General features: G+C 45.4%; 2 protein-coding genes across 2 annotated transcripts in view; one reads left to right on the top strand and one right to left on the bottom strand.

Annotated features, from left to right (window-relative positions):
- LOC143501456 (rho guanine nucleotide exchange factor 26-like) overlaps positions 1-1,979 on the top strand; it is a 41,778-nt gene extending 39,799 nt beyond the window's left edge. The window contains exon 15 of the mRNA XM_076995007.1: positions 716-1,979. Coding sequence (XP_076851122.1) covers positions 716-858 — 143 coding nt within the window. The 3' untranslated portion in view covers positions 859-1,979. The remainder of the gene's footprint in view (positions 1-715) is intronic.
- A 75-nt stretch (positions 1,980-2,054) lies between these two features.
- Positions 2,055-17,923, bottom strand: part of dhx36 (DEAH (Asp-Glu-Ala-His) box polypeptide 36) — a 35,834-nt gene continuing 19,965 nt past the window's right edge. The window contains exons 17-25 of the mRNA XM_076995005.1: positions 17,739-17,837; positions 15,953-16,126; positions 15,002-15,088; positions 14,826-14,909; positions 13,529-13,628; positions 12,567-12,657; positions 11,733-11,856; positions 8,792-8,938; positions 2,055-2,558 (exon numbers count right to left, since the gene is read on the bottom strand). Of these exons, the coding sequence (XP_076851120.1) occupies positions 2,385-2,558; positions 8,792-8,938; positions 11,733-11,856; positions 12,567-12,657; positions 13,529-13,628; positions 14,826-14,909; positions 15,002-15,088; positions 15,953-16,126; positions 17,739-17,837 (1,080 nt within the window). The 3' untranslated portion in view covers positions 2,055-2,384. The remainder of the gene's footprint in view (positions 2,559-8,791; positions 8,939-11,732; positions 11,857-12,566; positions 12,658-13,528; positions 13,629-14,825; positions 14,910-15,001; positions 15,089-15,952; positions 16,127-17,738; positions 17,838-17,923) is intronic.

The raw sequence follows: 17,923 nt of genomic DNA, 5'->3' as shown, positions 1-17,923 counted from the left end.
TCCCCCAGGCCCCAGCCTCTTTGGTCTGCGCGTCATGTCATGCCTCAGGGCTGCTTCAAAGAGCCGTTTGTGTGCGTAGCTTCATTGATTTTTAAAGCATAAAAGAAATCGATCTACGAGTGATGGGATTGGAGTGGCTGCTCCGGAGGGCGTGGTTTTGATGCCGTGGGTGGGCTGTCCAGTAGTCCACTGTGATTGGATCGACTGATGGGAGTGGCTGGTCCGTAGGGTGTGGTTTTGATGCTGTGGGCAGGGTTAAGGAGTGTCCAGCAGTCTGCTGTGATTGGATGGGCTGGTGGGAGTGGCTGGTCTGGAGGGCAGTTTTGATGCTGCAGGAGAGGTTAAGAGGTGTCCGGTATTCTGCTGTGATTGGCACTCGCTAGCCAGCTTTCATGCTAAAAGGGCACTGTACCCAGAATAGGCCATCAAAGGTGCTCCTGAATCTTTAAATACTCATTAAATATACAGCACACACTTGAAAGCAGAATCCTCTTTTCCACCCAAAATGTTCATAATGAAAAGGGCTTTTTGTAACATGAAATAGAAATGCAGTCGATTTTGTTCTTAACGAAAGGCAGTAGTGCCATTTCTTTGTCACCTTTTACAATTGAAGTGAGTTCATTGTATGCACGGAGTCTGTAATTGTTAATGCGTTTGTGAGTGTTCGTTTCTACATGTGAGGTCATGGCGGCTGATCCCATATTCTCTGGTGCAGGCTGGTATGAAGGGGAGAGACTGCGCGATGGAGAGCGGGGCTGGTTCCAGTCCGAGTGTGCTCAGCCAATCACCTGCCAGGCCACCATTGAGAAGAACATGCAAAGGATGGACCGCCTCCAGGGCCTGGAGACCAATGTGTGAGCTTGCTTTCCCACAGCCCCGCCCCCTACCACCAGCTCCCACTGTTTGTGGGATCAGACTGCAAGGCTCACCTTTTATACATGGCATAAAGTTTCAAGCTAATATCTTCCAGCTTCTCAGCTGCCCACAAAGGAGAAGAGAAAGAGTAAAAGGTTCCCAGAAGAACTGTTTCAGCCTTTTTCCAGACACCTCACAGGCTTCCTTCAGGTCTGCCTTTTCTGCTTTCTGTTGACCGTTGCGCTGTCCAATCACTGCTCAAGAAACTGCCACAGCCAAGCCCTTAACAGGCTATTCACGAGCATAATGTGATTACACGTGGCGTAACGTATGATCTTCACAAAGGCTCAGAGTTCCTTCACGTGCACCAGCCAAACTGATCCGTCTGGGCTGAAGACCAGCACAGCTGTCGAAAGTGAAACACGGGACCATCGTTGCTAACCACACCATGCAAGTTACACAACATGTCCTCCTGGAGGACAGAGAGAAGCAAAGTGTAATTTTTGTTTGCTGTTTTGTGAAATATCTTTTACTTATAAAGAATTCCTTGGTGAGCTTTATGAATTGTTGCATGCCTTTGTGAAAGCTGCCTGTGCAGAGGTAGTAACTGATGGCGTTGATGGAATGTTAAGGGAAAATAAATCATGGCTCAGGGAAGAGATCGAGTTTCAAAACGTACTCCAGTGGCTTTATATTACCAACAGTGATGAACTGGCAGGACCTCTGTGATCAGGACACTGAGCCATCTCACATTTTGACCATCTCTTAATAGTTTTGATCTGTTTCTCGAGAGGAAATGCTACACTTCAGTGCCTTTATTTTTTTTATATATATACAAAAAACTGGAATGATCCAGCGCAGGGGGGAGGGTTCTGACAGGACCATTTGGCTGTCTCACCACCCCCCAGTGTACCACTACCAAGTCTGAGGCTCAAATGAAGGAGGTTGATCAGTCCAGAGAGCAGCCGACCCACCCCGGATCTGGACACTCCGGTCCTGTCATGAATTAGGTCTCAGGGAGCAGAAATTCATCCATATGAACTGTAAATCTGTTGTAAATATGGCAGATAACCTCTCAATTTAAACATGTACCTAAACCTAATGCATAAATGGTGTTTATTTTCCTTTGTGTGTTTTTTTGTGTGTGCACACGCATGTGTGTGTAAAAGAAGGAGATCATTGGTCTACTACCAACAGTATGTGGTGTAGAGTACAGTAATTCATCTTTAATCGATCTCGGAGGTGAGGTACACAAGAACAGTGCAAAGGCATACCAAAGCAAACAATCTGTCAGTTCTTCCAAACATCTTTTAAATTCTCATCTGTTGTTTAGTTTTAAGGAAAGAAAACACGTGAACCCCTGTGAATACACGTGTACACAACTGTACCGCGTACCAATACAGTGCGATCACAGACATTCAGCTTATTCTTATCACACTGAATTTAAAGGTGCAATAAGCAGTGAATGTGAAATTTGAACTAGCATATTGAGTCGTGGAAGGACAAGATGTTTATGACTTGGGGGAGATTCACTGTGATGCAGAAATGTGCCACGGGGCCCCTCTGGCAGTCTCCTGGGTGGTGATGAGGTCGATAATGGCGGAGATGACGGCACAGTCGCTGGAGCTGCGGTCATCCCAGTCCACGGGGCACGGCTGGCGGATCTTCTCCTCCAGGAGCACGTCCAGCTCCTCCTTCAGCTTCTGAACAACACAAGGAGGAAGAGAAGAGATGATCAGACGTGAGTATGTGCTGAACTGGCAGAACATCAGGCTTGGCTGGGGTGAAGCTGGCTAAGCAGAACTTTAGCAGTCTTCCAAAGTCACCTTTACTGAGTGACTTCTTGAACCCAAAGCAACTTTAAACAGTCTGAATGAAGTGAGTGAACAAACTTTCTAATATATTAAATAAATGGAAAAAACAGCAGTCTGTACATTACTGAGTGCCTCTAGGCCGTGTCTATCATTTCATACAGTTATTTATTATACAATACGTTCTGAGTGGAAGGTACACACTGCTGCCGAGATTTGATTGGAGTACACACACTGCTGATATCAGAGGCTGCTGTCTGTCTTAACCCCTAGGCCATGGGTACTCAACTGGTGGACCGCGGTCCGGATCCGGACCCGAACGCAGTCCTGTCCGGACCCAATCTCATTCCTGATTAACTGGATACGGACCAAAACAAAACCGTAGCATTTATTTCAGGGCTATTGAAAAAACACTCCGTCACGAGTGTTACGTTCGCCACCTCGCTCAACAACTTATGTTTGCCACCCCCCCCCACCGTTCGCCGCCACCCCCCCCCCACCGTTCGCCAGACCCGCCGCACCGGACCTCAGGTCACAGGTATCTGCCAAAATTGGACCGCGGACAAATTTAGTTGAGTACGCCTGCCCTAGGCCATGGTGCCCTATGGCTCGAAATACACATTAACCCGAATGCAAGTCAATAATGGGGTTATTAAAATCAATACTAGAATGAACACTAAAAATTCCTGGCAACCCACCAATGGACTGGGTAATATGTTGCTGTCTGAATGTAGACACTGTAATTGGGTCTGATAAGGCAATAAGCCACACGATTCAATTAGCCCTTTATCAGTGAACTGAATTTAAAACTGAATCCCGTGTGAACAGGCTAACTGTTACTGCTTTGCTAACTCTACCCTTATACACGAGGGGGGCGAGTTCCAGTTTGTGTAGCTGTATTATATAAGTGCATGCGCTCCATTCTGACTAAGTCGACCTCAGCATTTACGTCCTCCGCACGGGGCTGACTCATGCTACACGGTGGGTGCTGATCACAACACTGCTGTGCATGACACACGGACGAGTCCCTACCTGCACCACCAGGTGCACATCAGGTCTCACGGCTCAGACTGAGCGCAACGGCAAAGAACCGAACCAAATAAACAAATAATGGAGCTGCAAAGGCAGCAGGGGAAAGCAGAAAGGGACTTGGCCATGGACCTTACCCTCCACCTGAGCCAATACCAACGGGTCCTGAAGGATGATTCACAAATGAACACACCCCCACACCTATGCACAAACACCCAGGGACATGCACGTACACCCAAAAAGACCTGCACACATCCACTTAAGCGCTGTGTTTATGTGACACACAACATGTCACCTGATTAGGGTTAACAGGGTATCTCTGAGCTCCGATCTGCAATTCTGCAACAGCTCTCTCCAACACAACAGGCCCACAGTCGACTCATGTACACATGAGACTCCAAATCCTCCTCCTGCATTTCATATTCAGTTGAAATCCACACCATTATACAACACAGCAGCTTCAGACTGTGAACACCAGCTGAGGATCAAAGACAGCACTGCAAGGACCACTTCGTAAAGATTTCTGGAAGCCAGTCGCACAGGAAGAAGTTATGCGTTTCTAAATCAAATGGCAACCTGCCCAGGCAGCCTCAACATTGTATATAAAATAAGATCTTCGTGTGGTACATTTTTTGCTGGTCATGACTTTGACTGTGAAGGAGATCAACAGCAAAAACATCACAGATGCTTACAGGTTGAGGACAGGGTAGTGGGCTGAGGACAGGGTTGTGGGTTGAGATCAGGACCTGTATTCCTGCTCATTCTCTCGCCCAAATCACAAGAGTTTTTTTTGATGACACTGCCACTCACTCATATTTTCTTTTTGATTGTACACTTAAGTTGATATTTTCTTCTGAATATGCAGTTTTTATACTAATGTTGCTCTTAATTTAATATTTATTTTGCACTCAGTTGTAGATTAGTTCATACTTATTTTTTGTATTATGTTACAGTGATCCCGCGCCACTTCACGCTTCAGCTTTTGCGAATTCACTCTTTCACGGGTTTTTATAAAATATTAATAGGGAAAAATAATTTGCGGGTCTTCGCTTTTTCGCCAGCCGTCTGCGGAATTCAATCAGCAGAAAAAATATATTTTTATGATTTTTTACATGACAAATATCTATATTATATATATATATAATATAAGTATTAATTCTAACAATAAAGGAATGTTATAAATAATAAAATTGTATTAATTACAGTAAATAATGCATATTTACTCTCGGAAACGAGAACCAGCATCGCTTGCCTGAGACGCTACTTGTCTACATGAGAACACGCTGGACAATCACAGAACAGTGTGGGAATGGGCATTAAGTGAATGGGAAAGGTTTATATAAAGGTGTGGGGAGGGTTTATAAAGCCTTAATATAGTGTATAAATACTTAAATAAATATACCGTTTCTACTTCGCGGATTTTCGGTTATTGTGGGTAGTTGCATTGTGTTCCAGGTTTGAAAAGTGGTGGAATTTAGGCTAAAGTACTAGAAAATGCTTGAAATTGTAACTACTTGGTTTCACAACAAATAGCTGTCTGACTGAACAGTTCTCTTGTATTACGTTAACAAATACGAGCCTCTTGTAATTCCAGGGCGAAACATGAGAGAACGTGAAGACGTTATGATTGTGAATAAAAAGCTAATTATTTAGAATCGTTTAGAGTATATGTATAAATATTTAACTTAATTAAGTTTAACGTGCTGGGAAATATAGAAATGGACCTTGAAAGTGACGTACAAGTGCTTCAACCTTGTATAGGTGTATGAATCTGACAAACATGACTTTGTTCATTGTGCTGAATCGCGCGGAGCCACCGTGATTACGTCATTAGGTGGGTGACCGTGGGTCGGAGCATTGATCTATATTACTGGATTGGACATCACGTGACTTAGCATGCGCCGTGCAGGTGCCATTACTATGCATTGAGTCGTGCATTGAAGAGCATCCATGGATGTACATAAAAATGAGATCTAGCAGACAGTCACGTAAGGAAAACCAAAGAGGGAGATATAATTGTCAAAACTACGACAACAAGATCACAAGATCAAAGGGTATCACATTTCACAGGTCAGTAAAACAATTTTTATTAAAAAAATAAATAAAATAGCGTAGATGAGGGATGTTGACTGTCCATGCTAGCTTGATTTTGATAAAGCTATGTCGAGTAAACCCACTTAAAAACAAGTTTTCTGTTCCAACAAATTACAATGTATTGTTATTAATATTGTTATCATGTTAGTATAATGTTGTAAAGACGATGTTCATTGAAATTATCTCTAAATCTGTTTTATTGGGACCGATGTTCAGTCCAGTTGGCATTATGTCCCATAGATACTCTCTCACACAAACTGAATAAATAATGAAACCAAATGAAAATTTAAGTCAATTAAATTTGTCATAATTATTTTTCAAATCAACAGGGGTGAGTTTCCCAAAACGTTCTTAGCACCAAGTACTTCTTAACCTCGTACGTAAGAACGAGGTTACAAAGTACTTAGTGCTAAGAACGTTTGTGGAAACTCACCCCATGTTAATACAGGTTTTTTTTTATAAATGCCATTTTTCTACACAGATTTCCCTCCAAAGAAAATATGAGCTGTACAAATTGTGGGTCAGAAAGTGTGGACGTCATCTACAGCAGGGATATGCAGTGCTCACTGCCCACTGATATCAACCGTACACTTAAGAGGGCACATGTTAGAGAAGGAGCAGTGCCACAGATTTTCAACCTTCCAGACCATATTAATAATAATAAATATTTTATTAAAGTTGATGAAATTCTGTAGCCAATGAGAAGTAGCTGCAATAAATGATTTTGAAAATTGTATATTTTGTGTCATGTCAATTTATCTATGTATTTGTGGGAAAGTGAATTGTGTAAGCTCTTTTCTGCTACTTGAAGGTAAAAAAAATCTGACAAATTTTGTCATGAATTTCAGATTCAAACTCATTATTTTCTCTATCATAATTTCATAATTAATTTCACCCACATTTAGCCATGTAGTGCTCAAAGATGCTCCTCCACACTGATGCCATCTCATATTATACTTGAACATATGTAAGAGGTATTGCACTTAAAGACTTTATGAAAACTACAGCTGTAACGGGGAGAGTTAACAGAGATAAACTCAAATTTGATTTTCAATATCAGAATTGTGATCATAAATATTTAAGCCATATTTTATCAAAATCGGATAAGAAATAAGGGCGCTAGGACTGTTTTTGTGACAGACGGATGCACATCCCACATAGGAACTACACTGCTTTGCTGACATGACTCAATGCATAGTAATGGCTCCGAGGGCGGCGCATCGCTAGCTATAGCGGCAACAGGCGATGTCCAATCCAGTAATATAGATCAATGGGTCGGAGTCCTGCCAAGCACTGAACGATTCTTTTTAGTGAACTGATTCTAATGTAGTGTTGCCACCTGTCCCGGTTTTCCCGGGACTGTCCCGGTTTTCACGTGCCTGTCCCGGTTTTTCGTCTTTTTAATATTCGGTCCCGGTAAAAAAACTAGGTTCGTTCAAACCACGATTCAGACTGTTTCTGCACACTTTAAATCTGTTTTTTTTCCTCGCTGTGTCCATATTAAACCTCCTCCGGTAACGTTTTACGTTACGTTTACATTCGCCACCCCGCGCTCAACAACTTACGTTCAACACTTTAGCACTAAGCATTAGCTTGTTGAAAATAGCGAAGACAAAAATATCGGAGTCTACATCTCTGTGGGACCATAGAGGAGGACACACTCCTTTATAACTGTACATAGTTTTAAGTTAATGTTAATGGGATCAAAAGTCACTCATATGCATACTAGGAAACTTGGTACAGTTCGTTTCACGTTTGCATATTCGGAATTCTTTCTTCAATACCTTTAGGTTAAAAGTGCCAAAATATGCAAATTCTTATTTCTGGCAAACAAGACAAACATCTACAACTTTGTTTACGTCAGGAATAGAAGCATTTTTAAAACACTGGGGCTGTGTTCGAAATAGTCTACTACATACTACTGGCATACTGATCGAGCCCCAAATCAGTATGTCGTATGCAGTATGTGACCAAAATGAAAATTTCCAGTACGCGAAACATACCCAGATGACCTACTACTTCCGTAAAATATTCCAGTACGCGAACAGAGCTATCTTCGTGGTGTACTGCATCCCATCATGCAACGCTACGTTCACGTGATCCCGTAGTGTGCTTTGCTTTTGTCGCATACTGGACCAGTATGCAGTATCCAGTATATACTGAGTCCAGTATGCAGTATCCAGTATGTAGTAGTCTATTTCGAACACAGCCGTTATTTTAAACATGTATATAGGCTACTCCTGTCACCACTGCAACGTCTAAGGCACCGTCTACAAATGACCTTAACACGAACGCAAGTAGCGGTCGTAAAGGCCCCAGAGCACTGAACATTATGTTTTTTGCAATAATTTCAATAACTTTTAAACGGTCCATCTAAGACCACCAAAATATTTGCATTACATGAAGTACATCCTAAATAACAACCTAAAACTAAAAGATGGGTATTTAAACCTTGCACCAATTTGTGGTGGTCAGTTTTGTCAAATATTTCAATAGCTTTTAAACAGTCCATAAAACAAGGTTGTTGATTAGGATGCACTTAATGTACTATAACTTGGTTCATGCTCTCATGATGGACATTTTAAAAGCTATTGAAATATTTGACAAAATGTGCACGTAATATGTATACAACTTGTTTTTATCTTATGAAGGATCCTTTAAAAACTATTGAAATTGTTGCAGAAAAGCAGAGTGCGCAGTGCTCTGGGGCCTTTACAACCACCACTTTCGTCCATGTTAAGGTAATTTGTAGACGGTGACAATAGTACATTTAAAATAACATGTCTAATTCCGAATATGGAACATGAAACCAACTTAACCACCACTCACAGGGAACCTTTATTCTCCAACTTCAGAAACCACTCACAGACTGACACTCCACTGATGCTCTTTGTAACATGCAAAAACCATTCAAAGCCCTCAGATCACTGGTATCCAAGCATCAGAGAGAGAGAGAGAGAGAGAGAGAGAGAGAGAGAGAGAGAGAGAGTCGTACAGCATACCTTCACCAGATGAGCGATTCGTGTAGGAGACTGAAAGATGATCCACTCGTCCACAGTGATGGTCTCCTGCTCCTTCTGGATGGAAATGTCTCCTCCAAAGAACAGCAGGGAGAATGGGGACACCTCCGTGCAGTCGTACAGGAAGATCTACAGCACGCATAAAAACAGGAGGAGGAGAGTGGAGAAATCAGGATTTGGGGCAGAGCTAGAAAAACATTCAAAGCCCATTCTGAAATGCATTTTATTCCTCCCAACATGCAACTACAGAGGCATGATGAACATAAACATACACAAGCAACATAAACACACATTCTCACACCCCACCCCATACATTCTTATTTCATAATTCACCCCTATTCACTCCCCTGTTCATCTCAACCCCTTTAATTCCACCCCAGTAAATACCCCCTGATTAAATTACATTTACGGCATTTAGCAGATGCTCTTATCCAGAGCGACTTACAAAGTGCTTTGCATCTGATCACAGAATTACCAAAATTACCAAAAGGAGTTGGCAATTAATAAATGTATATACACACAAAAATAATATAAACTATATATATAAACTAAAAATAATTTAAAAGGTATGTAGAAAATGAATAAAATAAAACAACAACAAAAAACAAAGACAGTGATACTGACAACTGCTGTTTTTAGTCAGCTAAAAAGAAGTGTAATGCCACTTTCAGCCTGTGGGGGGACACGTCTCTGTCTCCATTCACTCCCTGATTTATTCCCCCTCTCTCAAGGTTGGCGGTGCGCGGTCACACACACGTACACACACGCACACACAGGACTCAGAGGTGTAAATGTGTGTGAAACAGGACTACAGAAGGAGCAGTTCTTCTCTTTCTCCAGCCGCACGTGTGTATGTCCGCGAGCACATGCAAGTGACCCCCACCAAATTCCCCTGTATTTAAACTGGGGGTCAAGCCTTTTATCTCAAGCGTCACGGTAAAGAAGAAGTTTAGCCAAACACAAATTTCCCAGTTGCCTCAGATACAGCTAATTAGCTGGTTTTGCTTATTGTGCTGCTATTTAAAAGCTGACGGCCAACATGGCTAACAAAGCAAACATACACCTCCCAATTAGCAACGCTTGTCAAAAATGCCACACTTAAAAGACACTGCTCAAATCATAGCCATTACGGCAGAATTACATCACGGACAAACACACAACAAATATTAATAAACTAACGGCAGCAGTGCAGCTGTGCGAGACCACGGGGAGGTGCGGGGAGGTGCGGGGAGGTGCGGGGAGGTGCGGGGAGGTACGGGGAGGTGCGGGGAGGTGCGGGGAGGTACGGGGAGGTACGGGGAGGTGCGGGGAGGTGCGGGGAGGTACGGGGAGGTGCGGGGAGGTGCAGGGAGGTGCAGGGAGGCGGTACTACCAGACCCTTCACCTACAGCCACCCCCTCTGCACTCTGCACTCACTTGGGGCATTTTTATTTTTGCACAGTACTGTATAATAAATCAGATGTACAATGTCAGACCACACCGCCCAACTCCCACGTAAATCAACTGTTCCAACCGTATTTGGCTACGCAACATACGCACCTGTTTTTATAATGGTGTGCCATACTATAAAAACTCATCAACCAGAGGCAGTTTTGGGCTAAATGTACGAGTCAGTTACGTTAGCCTATTTGCGCCAGTAATATGTACGTGGTAAGAGGAGCTAAATTTGATTCAAAGCTGTTCCTTCAAACCCACACCAGTCATTGAAATATAGAGGTGTGAACTGGTGTGAAACCACTGGGGAAAGACGTTAGCACAGAGAGCGCCCGCCGTGCTGAGGGAGATAAACCTTCCCTGCTGAGCGCCGATGTCTTCACCCCTGCCTCTCTGCAGCAGCTAGCAAAGCCACGCTTCATCACGCGGCCTCATCACACGTGCTCCCTCACGTGGGCTTCATCACACCAGCTTCCTCACACGGGCCTGGCGAGCTCCAGGACAGGCGGTTCTCACACTGGAGCAGGTTCCTGTTCTCGGCTGAATGCATGAAAGCCCTCAAGCCATTATATAGCAAGCTGTCAGTCATCCAGATGACATCGCTGAAGGAATACTGTTCATTCTTATTTTCTGAGCAACTTTCTAATTCTTCTCACATCACAAACTTCCTGCCTGCCTGCTTTTCACCCTCAGGCTGACTTCTCTCTCCACTGCCAGTCAGGAGGAGTGTTGTCCACTCACCTGTCCATCTCTCCCTGAATCTCTGAGTGTGTCTCACCACCCCGCTCACCCCGTCTCTCACCACTACGCTTGTGTACATGACACTCTCCATCTGTGCGTGTCCGTCTGATGCTTTGCTGTGTCATGGCACTTGTGGACAATACAGATGGTCCTGTCCAGGCTGGCCAGACAATCGGAACCACACGGTCCCACCCACGCTGGCCAGACAAACAGAACCACAGCCTGACATGTCAGACTGTGACATCAGACATGTGAGCACCAACCACAAAAAAGACCCCTGGGTGGTAGTGTCAGACAGAGTGGACACAGACACATAGACAGAGAGAGAGAGAGAGGGGGAGAGAGGGAGGAAGAGAGGAAGAGAGGGAGCGAGAGGGGGGGGGGGGCCTCTTGACTGGGTAGGCAGCTTTGATCTAACGCAACGCAAAGGCAAACAGTCCTGAATAAAAGATGGAGCGTTTCTCAAAACACAAGCTCACATCCACTTCACAAGCCTGCTCAAGTCCCTTCCCTCTCAGCACACTCGGAGAAGAGCCATTCAGAAGACTGCTGCAAAACAATGAGGTTTATAGTTGTAGACAGAGAGGGAGAGGTAGGCCTTTCAACATCACATCGCTCGCTAACTGTGTTATGACGCTGCGCAGTGAGCCCACACTTTATCAGTGTGTCTGTGTTTTTGTGTGTGCCTGCGTCTGCGTGTGTGTGTGGTTGTGTCTGGCTGTGTCTGTGTATCTGTGCGTGTACTCACACTGCTGGTTCGCATTTTCAGGTGATAGACGAGCCAGGTATACTGGAACTGAGTCTCCTCTGCATTGACAGATTTAGGGTGGATACACACCTTTCCATCTGCCTTAGTGTACACCTTCACTGGCCTGCAGAACACACAGACACACACAAACGCACTCTTCAGAAATTGTCATGGAACATCACAATGACTCTAGGGAATGTACTATGTTTCACACTGACAGACAATCCTGATGAGATCTGATGTCAATACCAGCCATAAATGCCACTGAACAGCTATTGGTTGTGCACAGACCTCGCCATGGTAACAGACAGGTAACTGCTTCGGCCCCTTTCTCAACCCACCCACTGATAATGCTCTTTACCACATTAGTGGGCGGGACTGTGAACTGAAGAGGGAGGGGCCACTGACATCACTGCTGAGCTGGCACGTGGCATTACCCACACCACTGTCGCCACGGTGATGAGCATGATGCTGCTTCATCATGTGACCGCTTCCAGCCAATAACAAGGAAGACAAAACCTCACTAGATGGCGGGTGAAGAACGAGAGGAAGACTGAAGTTGTTTCTCTCCCCCATAGTCAGTCTTACACACCTCCCCCTTCCTCTGTGTCTGGCTGTGTCTGCCATCACACACACGCAGGTAGACATACACACATGCATTAACACAGCTTCTCCTAAGATTTACAGCCCTCATTTTTTTCCATTTTTCATCATGTCTGGTGCTGAATCAGATCTAACAGCGCCCCCTATTGGCAGTGTTTCTGCACCAGGCTTTGGATCAAAACCCTTGCAGGGATCCATTTCCATGGCAACGGCAGGCACGCTCCAGCTTACTTGGGCCTCTTCGTGTGCGGGCTGGGTCGGATCTTGGCCACTTTGGGGTAGAGTCCGGCCACGATGACCGCCTTGATCAACTTCTCATTCTCTGTGTGAACAGGGAGAGCAGGTGCGTTAGGTCAGAGTGGCACAGGGACATATGGATGCCCCGCCCTCTGGCGGGATGTCCCGCCCTCTGGCTGCTGGAGCCACACCTACATGATCACAGAGGGAGGAGTTAGACATACAAGCAGGGGATCAAAACCGGGTCACCTGAAGAAACGAACCTCCGGGCGTGTGTATGAGCATGTGCAGATGTGTAAGAGTGGCATCAGTATAAATGCTCCATTATAGTAGGATGGATACAGAATAGTGGTGTGTGTGTATGGATATAAGAGAAATAATGTATATATACACACACGAGGTCATGATTCACCAGCAGCAATTCCTTATTAGAAGAACCCAGAGGAGAGAGAGAGAGAGAGAGAGAGAGAGAGAGAGAGTGTGTGTTTGTGTGTGTGTGTGTGTGTGTGTCAGAGGGAAGGGGTGTATATGAGATCTTTTACCAGTGGGAATGCTTCATTAGAGTAAAACGAGGGTTGACTGTGTGTGTGTGTGTGTGGGTGTGTGTACTGGTGCTTGCACCCTTAATTGTAGCATCAGATTCACAGCAATAGGAAACTAAAATAAAAGGTGCTTTTTCATGTAATCACAAGCTGCAAGGCAGCCATCAAAATGAATGAATAATTAACTTGCTTTTCCACATCCTGTAATCAAACATCCTTTAACGTTGAACCTACCCAACATGCAAACGACAATGTACTGCAGATGCAGCCTGTATCAGTGGGGTGATCTGTGATGAACCAAACACCTTTATACCGCTCCAAGACTCCAGGACATGATCTGAAACAAACGTGTCCTGCTTGTGTGTCCTGTGGTTCATGTGGTTTGGGCATGGGTGTGGGGTGTTTTGTAGTCACCTGAGTTGATGTTGGCACTGGGGTCCTGAGCGTCCTTACTTCTCACGAACCCAGCAGCCCAAAGATGCTCAGCAAACTGGCCTTTCATGTTATACAGCATCTGATAGGGAGGTGCAGAGAGGGAGAGGGAGAGAGGGAGGGAGGGAGGAAGAGAGATATAAATGGTTACTTTATTAACAATTTTACCACTAACAGAACCACCATTACAATACCTGACTCCCAGCCTTCAGAGTCTGGACCTCTCCCTCGTCTCTGAATTGAGCAACCACCAGGTGTGTGAGCTCCTCACAACCATGCAGGTGTTTCTTCACACAAACGCTGCCCGTTTCTGACATGTCCACACACACTATGGAACATGGCTCTTCATTGTTGGATTCAGGTGGTTTGTTCAGTCCAGCTGCTGCAGGTGTGTTAAATCATTCACCTAACCCTGTGTGATCACGTGCCATGATAGGTGTGAGCGGTATTATTGAAAATTGAATGTGCTTAGGAGTCTCAGCCGTGAGGCGGCAGACCACGGAAAGTTCCAGAACAGCATCGCAGAGGCACAGTGCGGAAGTGTCACCAGCGCTCTGCTGACTCAGGAAGGTCAGAGTCCCAATCCCCTGGCACCAACATCGGCACACAAACCAGGGAGCTTGGGTCTCTGCAGCAGAGCTGCAGGAAAGACCTTCACCAAGCACAACGCCAAGTATTGTTCTGTGGAGGAACCGATCTGTGGGATGGACGTTTTTCTGGGGATATCTTAATGCTTCAGCATACCAAGACATTGTGGACAATTTAATACTTTGTGGGAGCAGTCTGGGGAAGACGTCTAATGTCCGAGCATGACTGTCCCAGTGCACAAAGCAACCGTGCATGGTTGGGTGACTGGCCCTGATCTCTACACCTTTGACCCCATCAAACACCTTTGGGATGAACTAGAGAGTGTGAGCCAGGCCCTCTCGTCCACCATCAGTGTCTCACCTCACAAGTGCTCTTCTGGATGAAAGGCTAAATATTCCCTCACAAACACTCCAAAATCTTCCGTCTTCTCAGAAGTGTGGAAGCGGTTATAGCTGAAAAGGGTGGAGCAACTCCACATTAATGCCTGTGGATTCGTAATGGTTTGATGGAATAGACTCCTGTGGGTGCAGTGTAGAAGTGAACCAATACTGATGTAGTGTAAGTCAGTATGTGAATAGTCTTGTGTATAAAAGTAATAGATGGCCACTAGTTTATTCTCCAGGAGTCTAATAGCAGTGGTGCAAGCAAACCTCTTCCACTTAAAACATCAAAGTTAGAGAAGGTGACTGACCTGCAGTGTGTTGGCAGACAGGAAGTTGTCCCAGCAGAACTCCCGCTCGCTCTTGTAGCCCCGCCTCTTGGCTTCCTCCCAGCCCTGGCAGAGGACACGCCCACAAGGCATGAGAGAAACGGCACGCTCTTCAAAAAGCAGGAGGTGGAAAGGAGGTCATGGAGAAGGAGTTTTACCCAGAATGCGTTGACTATGGTGAGGTGGTCGCTCCTGGAGTTTTTGGACAAGATTTTTCTTCGATGGTCTGCCAACTTTTCCTTTCCCTGCAAGACGAGATCTGCTGTTATCTGATTTTGTGCATTTTTATTTCTGTGTGTGTGTGTGTGTGTGTGTGCGTACCAGGGGTATGTAGAAGGGTGCGTGTGTGTGTACCAGGGGTATGTAGAAGGGTGCGTGTGTGTGTACCAGGGGTATGTAGAAGGGTGCGTGTGTACCAGGGGTATGTAGAAGGGTGCGTGTGTGTGTACCAGGGGTATGTAGAAGGGTGCGTGTGTGTGTACCAGGGGTATGTAGAAGGGTGCGTGTGTGTGTACCAGGGGTATGTAGAAGGGTGCGTGTGTGTGTACCAGGGGTATGTAGAAGGGTGCGTGTGTGTGTGTACCAGGGGTATGTAGAAGGGTGTGTGTGTGTGTGTACCAGGGGTATGTAGAAGGGTGCGTGTGTGTGTGTACCAGGGGTATGTAGAAGGGTGCGTGTGTGTGTGTACCAGGGGTATGTAGAAGGGTGCGTGTGTGTGTACCAGGGGTATGTAGAAGGGTGCGTGTGTGTGTACCAGGGGTATGTAGAAGGGTGCGTGTGTGTGTACCAGGGGTATGTAGAAGGGTGCGTGTGTGTGTACCAGGGGTATGTAGAAGGGTGCGTGTGTGTGTACCAGGGGTATGTAGAAGGGTGCGTGTGTGTGTACCAGGGGTATGTAGAAGGGTGCGTGTGTGTGTACCAGGGGTATGTAGAAGGGTGCGTGTGTACCAGGGGTATGTAGAAGGGTGCGTGTGTGTGTACCAGGGGTATGTAGAAGGGTGCGTGTGTGTGTACCAGGGGTATGTAGAAGGGTGCGTGTGTGTGTACCAGGGGTATGTAGAAGGGTGCGTGTGTGTGTACCAGGGGTATGTAGAAGGGTGCGTGTGTACCAGGGGTATGTAGAAGGGGTCTTTAAAGCTGAGACTAGCTGCTATAGTGAGCACAGGGTCCAGGCAGGCGAGCAGAGCTCCGAACAGAATCATCTTCCCGATGTGAGGTTCAACAGGCAAGCGTGCCAGATGGAAGCCCAGTGGGGTCAACTCCTCGTTCCGATCCAGCGCATTCTGACACACAGGCACACACACACACACATTTGCAGTAGCACCCAGTGTTTACTACCCATTTTGCAGGCATGAAAATGGGTCAGGGGTTAAAAAGGTGAGAAGACCGGGGGGGCGGGGCATGTGACGTCATGGGGATACGGGGCGTTGACATGTGACGTCATGGGCGACGGGGTGGGTGGCTGCTGGTGTACGGGGATACAGCGACAGGTGACGCCAAATATTACGGAGCCCGTAAGGTGACATCATGTAAAAAATATAATAACGCGTGGCCACGACTTACTAACGCGTGTGAACGAGATAATTAACGCGTGCGAACAAGATAATTAAAGTATTACTTTTTATAAAACCAGGTTTACCTTCCTTGAGCAGTCAGTTCGCGAACATCCCTGGGATCTGCTTGCTTTGCTGTGAAAAAATAAACTTTGTTGCCGCGTGTGAAAGGCGACATTAGTATCTCGTTCCCACGCGTTAGTAAGTCGTGGCCACGTGTTATTATTATTTTTACATGACGTCACCTTACGGGCTCCGTAAAATATAGTAAAATCCATTAAAAAAATTTTTTTGACTGTCTTGTCAATGGATTCAATGTATGGAGCCAGATCCGTAAACGCGAGAGGCCGCTTTCGCCATTCCAGATGGCTCAGTCAAAACCATTACGTCTTAATGAACCAATAAATACATCAGCAGCGAAAATTAGTGTAAAAATACCAGGTTCACGTGTTTTTATTTTCTAACATGGGCTAAAGCACAGGGTAGACTCAAACTACAAGAGTTTACAACTTCATCTTCAACCTTTTCAGCCCTGGCGCGAATGTTATCCTCACCCGTCCCTGGATTCACCAGTTACAACTACAGACACACTAGAAAAAAAAATCTCGTTTCTTATTTTATATCACCGTTAACTAAACGGGGTTGACGCGAACTTAATAGGTCTATCTATCTACCTATTTATCACAAGAGCTTGTGGCTCTGACAGTATTCAACGCAGTAACGGCAGTAACTTTGTTTTACCGCAAAATATGAAAACGATTGAAACCATTAATAACCCAATTAAATCCACTGGGAAATGTACGATCTGGTAAATATAGTGGCAAATGTACGATCTGGTAAATATAGTGGCAAATGTACGATCTGGTAAATATAGTGGTAAATGTACGCTCTTCTGACTTGTCCCCGGTGTAGCACTAGGTCCTGCTTCTCGTCCCGCTTAGAAGTAAATTAATAACATGAATGAAGAACGTTGGTATGATTGAAACGCTATTTGGCCTCTATGATGGCTCTGGGCGGAAACTGCTGGCCACTGTGTCATTGAAATTGCCGATTTCGGAAGTGCTCTGTTTGCTTAATGAGTCAATGATAATTAAAATATATACATATAATCTCCCGACCACCCCCCCCCCCCCCCCCCAACAAAAAACTCATCGGATCTACACGATTCACGTAGGTCACCCTTTTCAACTTCAAAACGGCGAATTTCGCCGAAAGGTGACAGATTTTCATGCCTGATTTTGGGCCCATCCACCAGTATCACATTACACCCCTCTATTCTAACGTCACTCATCCCATTTCTCTCCCTCCCTCCCATCTCTCCATCCCCCTCTCCCTCTCATACCAGGTCCTTCAGGTGAGTGACTGCCAGCTCGATGGCTCTGTCAGAAGGCGGGTCCAGAGTCTTCCTCAGGAATGACGCAATGAGGCCCAACTTTAGGATCTGCAACCAACGTACACACACACACACACACACACACACACACACACACACACACACACACACACACACACACACACACACACACA

This window comes from Brachyhypopomus gauderio, chromosome 2 (genome assembly GCF_052324685.1).
Source record: "Brachyhypopomus gauderio isolate BG-103 chromosome 2, BGAUD_0.2, whole genome shotgun sequence".
Taxonomy (NCBI): domain Eukaryota; kingdom Metazoa; phylum Chordata; class Actinopteri; order Gymnotiformes; family Hypopomidae; genus Brachyhypopomus; species Brachyhypopomus gauderio.
The sequence above is the reverse complement of the archived record's forward strand: the minus strand, read 5'-3'. Positions and strand labels throughout refer to the sequence as shown.